Source organism: Hordeum vulgare, chromosome 1H, assembly GCF_904849725.1.
Source record: "Hordeum vulgare subsp. vulgare chromosome 1H, MorexV3_pseudomolecules_assembly, whole genome shotgun sequence".
NCBI lineage: Eukaryota > Viridiplantae > Streptophyta > Magnoliopsida > Poales > Poaceae > Hordeum > Hordeum vulgare.
Window position 1 is genome coordinate 400,675,141 of NC_058518.1, and position 4,088 is coordinate 400,679,228.

The 4,088-nt window shown below is 48.0% G+C and overlaps 1 protein-coding gene across 1 annotated transcript; it reads right to left on the reverse strand.

Annotated features, from left to right (window-relative positions):
- Positions 1-852: 852 nt before the first annotated feature.
- Positions 853-2,144, reverse strand: LOC123412113. The gene is made up of 2 exons (XM_045105061.1): positions 1,732-2,144; positions 853-1,639 (listed from the first exon to the last, which is right to left on the reverse strand). The coding sequence occupies exons 1-2, from the start codon at positions 2,062-2,064 to the stop codon at positions 992-994; spliced, it is 981 nt and encodes a 326-aa protein (XP_044960996.1). The 5' UTR covers positions 2,065-2,144; the 3' UTR covers positions 853-991.
- Positions 2,145-4,088: the final 1,944 nt, after the last annotated feature.

Consider the following 4,088-nt stretch of genomic DNA (forward strand, 5'->3'; position numbering starts at 1 on the left):
CGCAACAATGCAGGAAGCAGATAGGAAGGACGTGGAGAGAGCTTTTGGAGTGCTGCAAGCGCGTTGGGGAATTGTTCGTGGGGCTGCAATGATGCGAGAACAAGAAACTTCCTGGCGGCTGATGACATGTTGTGTTATTTTGCATAATATGATCGTCGAGTATGAGGGTGATGGTGTAGCCCAAACCAATGATTTTGAAGCACCTGAAGAACTAGTTGAAATCCTTGAAGATCAAGACGCAATGCAGCTTATGAACTTTCTGCAGATGCATCAGAATCTCTGAGATCGTCACGTGCACATGCAACTAGTCAATGATCTGGTGGACCATATGTGCGCCCACAATGAAAATCAAAGAGTAGACGATTGATTGTGCACTTCAAATAAAATTGATATAAACATTTTTTAAGTTCAGTACCAATATATGTTTTATATGTGAGGTTTAGTATTAGATGATCGACGTGCATGGTTTTGTAAGTATTTGAGAGTCCGCATATAAGGTATGTGGATGCACGGAGCGAAATATGAGGGGGCGTCCGGATGCGTCCGCGGACATGCCCAGGCGCATCCACGGGCGTATGGGGTGCCGGATTTGCCTAATCCGGTTGTAGACGCTCTAATACACCTTATAATTTAAAACATAATGAGTATTCTCTCTTTAAAAAAACCAACAACACCAATAGCGTAGAAAAAAAACCCAACCCTTCTAGCAATCTAATAATAGTTGAAACCATCACAAGGGTAGAGGGGGAATCATGAAGCGTTATTTTTTGGCGCTTATCTTATGAAATCGCTACCTCGTTTTTTATAGCAGGAACATATTCTTTCGAAAGATGAATATTAGTAATACAACTGTTTCAAAAAAGAAAATAGGCAATACACACACTGGATCGTGACGATCGATCTTGTTATGCATACACATTGGTATATATATACCTGGACGAGAAACAACGATAAATATTCTTCGTGGAGGAATTGATTGTTATTGATGGAATTAGAGCATAATTCTGAACCATGAACCCAGGAATGGGAAGAGCGCGATGAGCAAGCGCATCGGCAGGGGCGCCTGCCCGTACCTTGCAGCTGCAGCTCCTCTGCTTCTTCTCCTTCTAGTTGCAGGTGGTCTACTCGTTCTCACTGCACCACCAGCGGCAGCAGTATCCGCCGGCGACGCTCGTGCACGCCATCTGCTGCTGCGGCGGTTGTCGTCGCCTTCTTCCAGCTCGTCCCATCCTCCAAAACCGATATTGCGACTTTCACTTCTAGTTGCGGTGCCCGTCGTACTGTTAACATCACCTGATTCTACCGTTGGTTCTGAATCAGACTCCTGTTGGTGCTGCCGGTACCTGCTGCTACTGCTACTAGTGCTGCTCTCTCCTCCTCTGTACTTCGAGGAAGAGTTGCTGCTATAATGTTCTTCAGCTTCCCAGCCGCCGCTACCATAATCGGAATAATAACCATCGTCGTCATACTCTTCTTCGTCACGGCGGCGCCGGCCAAATGAACCAATCTTGGAAATGGCGAAGGAGAGAACGGACTGGGCGAGCGGGATGGCCATGGCCATGAGGAAAGCCTGTGGCCCCGTTGTCACCAGCATGGACGCCAGTAGCACCGGGAGCACATACCCGTACACCCTGAACACCTGCCGCCATAGATAATACTATTCCAGTTGTAGCCACACACAGGACACATCTGAGTAAATTGCCGGGAGGAAATCTGAGCATGAGCAAGTACCTTGGTAAACCATGGCTCGTCGAATATCTCCCTTGCAGAACCAAACGAGCCGTCGCTATCGAATTCCTCCTCCTCCTCGTCGACGTCGAATTGGTCGTCGGACCACCACCTCCTACCACTAGTCCTGGTATCTTCTCTGGTGCCGGGGCCGGGATTCTCGGCGTTGGAGGAGAACCATCTGCTGCTTCTGCTGCTGGACGAGGCGGAGCGCCGCCTGCAGCGGCACCCAAGGTAGTTGAGGTTGCCGAGTCTGACTTTGGATGTAGGCGCCGCCGTTACTCCGGCGCCTCGGCCCAGCCGTGGCAACTGCAGCACCATCGACGGCAGCGGCATTTCATCTCTACATACTAAACTCGGCAGCGGACTTGCGGTGGGTGGCAGAAGAATTAGCCACGACGACACGACATATATGGATAACTCTCTTACTCGGTCTCGTTCCTCGAAGAAAAAGAACGGAATTGATAAATATCTGACATCAGTTTTTCGTTTTGTGTCATCCGATGCTTTTTATTCCGGTCGGATTTTTCTATTTTCTTAGCGTCGCTTCTTCATCTACTGTTTGTATTCTGTGCTTAACCAATACGAGATCTTTCCGACCGGAGGTTGATGGATTAAACTTTCAATTCGACATGTAATTTATTTAAAAAAGGTTCTACTTTGACGCGCCGACGGAAGCAACGCACCGGTCGCTCGCTGAACCACATGTCTTCTCGAATCCAGCGTACTCAACCTTTATGTATTTTCTTTTACTTTCTTGTCTTATTCATTCCCCACCCCATCTTTTTCACCATTCCTTTTTTGTTCATAACCCAACGCTTTTGTTATGGGCTTCTGCTTTCATCGAGATGAGCTGACCCAACCGTCATGGCTCCGCCGGATGCAGCCCTTTGAATCACCATGGCTACGCCGGATGCACCCCTCTTCATGGCCGTTCACGCACTCGTCGCCTTGCCCGCCTCCCCCAGCAGCTGGATGCGCGCCCTCTCCATGGTTGCTCGAGCCAGGATGCATCGGTCGCCCTGGCCAAGTTGCAACCATCCGGAGCGTGTTTGTGCTGAAACCAGGTTTTTTGTTGGATCCACCTTATTGTTTTGCTACAACCCTTTTTGTTTTTTGCTACCATCCCTATTCGATTTTGATGGACACCATCGAGTTTTGCTATAACCGTCGTCAAAATTTGCTACAACCGGCGTTCAAATATGCTACATTGTTCACTTAAAAAAGTTGCATCCACGTTTGGCTGCAACCTGAGTTCGTTGGTTTTTTTCGCTACAATCGATGTTGATTCTTGCTACAACCGGTATAATTTTTTGCTACAACCGTTCACTAAAAAAGTTGCATCCACGTTCGTTAGAGTTGAAACCCGAGTTTACCTAATTTTTTTCTACAACCCACAATATTTGTGCTACCACGCATCATCACCATCGTTATTTTTGCTAAAACCATGTTTTTGTTGCATCTGTGGCTGAATTTTGCTACATCGCTGCTTATTGTTACTACCATCAACGATTTTTGTTGCATGGTTCGATCTGACGGCTCGCGGACGACCGGACGAAAGTTTCGGCTGACGCACCGGCGCAGATCAGTGCCCTTATTACTCTTTCATTTTTGCTTACAATTTTTGCTTTCCTTTCCGGAGCAGCGCTGGATGAGAGAGGAAGGCGGTGGAGCGGCTTCGTCTTGATTGGAGCTTCGGTGGAGATGTCAAGTCATGCCTAGCCGACAGGTGCTATGATGTGTCATGCCTGCTTGGAAGGTGCTACGCACGACAGGTCTTTCAGAGCCTTCATGTCAGGATGGACGAGCGCAGGACGGTGGCGCCGTTGGGCGCCGTGGTGGCGTCGACGGATGGACGGACTGGCAAGGGTGATACGGATTTAGGTTTGCTGGACCGTTTGTTATTCTGATACATTATAGGGATGGATCGATGATGACAACTGTTTTTGATATGAAGAGTGAGAGCACTAAACATTATCATGTTTGTAGGTGTGAGTGGTGGCTTCGGGTGGCTTGATGTATGATCTTGGCAGACCTTTGTGGAATAATTAATAAAAATGGTTGTATGCATCAATTGATGCAGAGGCCGGGGGTTAAACCTCCTTTTACTAAAAAAAGCTCAGTTATCACACTTTTTTGGATTCTGAATCTGTTTGTGATCTCCATTTAGTGCCAATGAATCTGTCAGTTCCTTTCGAATAAAGGCAACAATATACTAAGTGATACGGCCCTCTCAAGGTCGGCGATTTCTCTTCGGCTGGCAGTATGCGCGAGACGTGTAGTCCGCCTCCCTCGGTTGCTTGGGTGGCGAGACGCAGGCGGGTAGCGGGTGCGGCACGGGAGATGTCTCCTTACTCCGC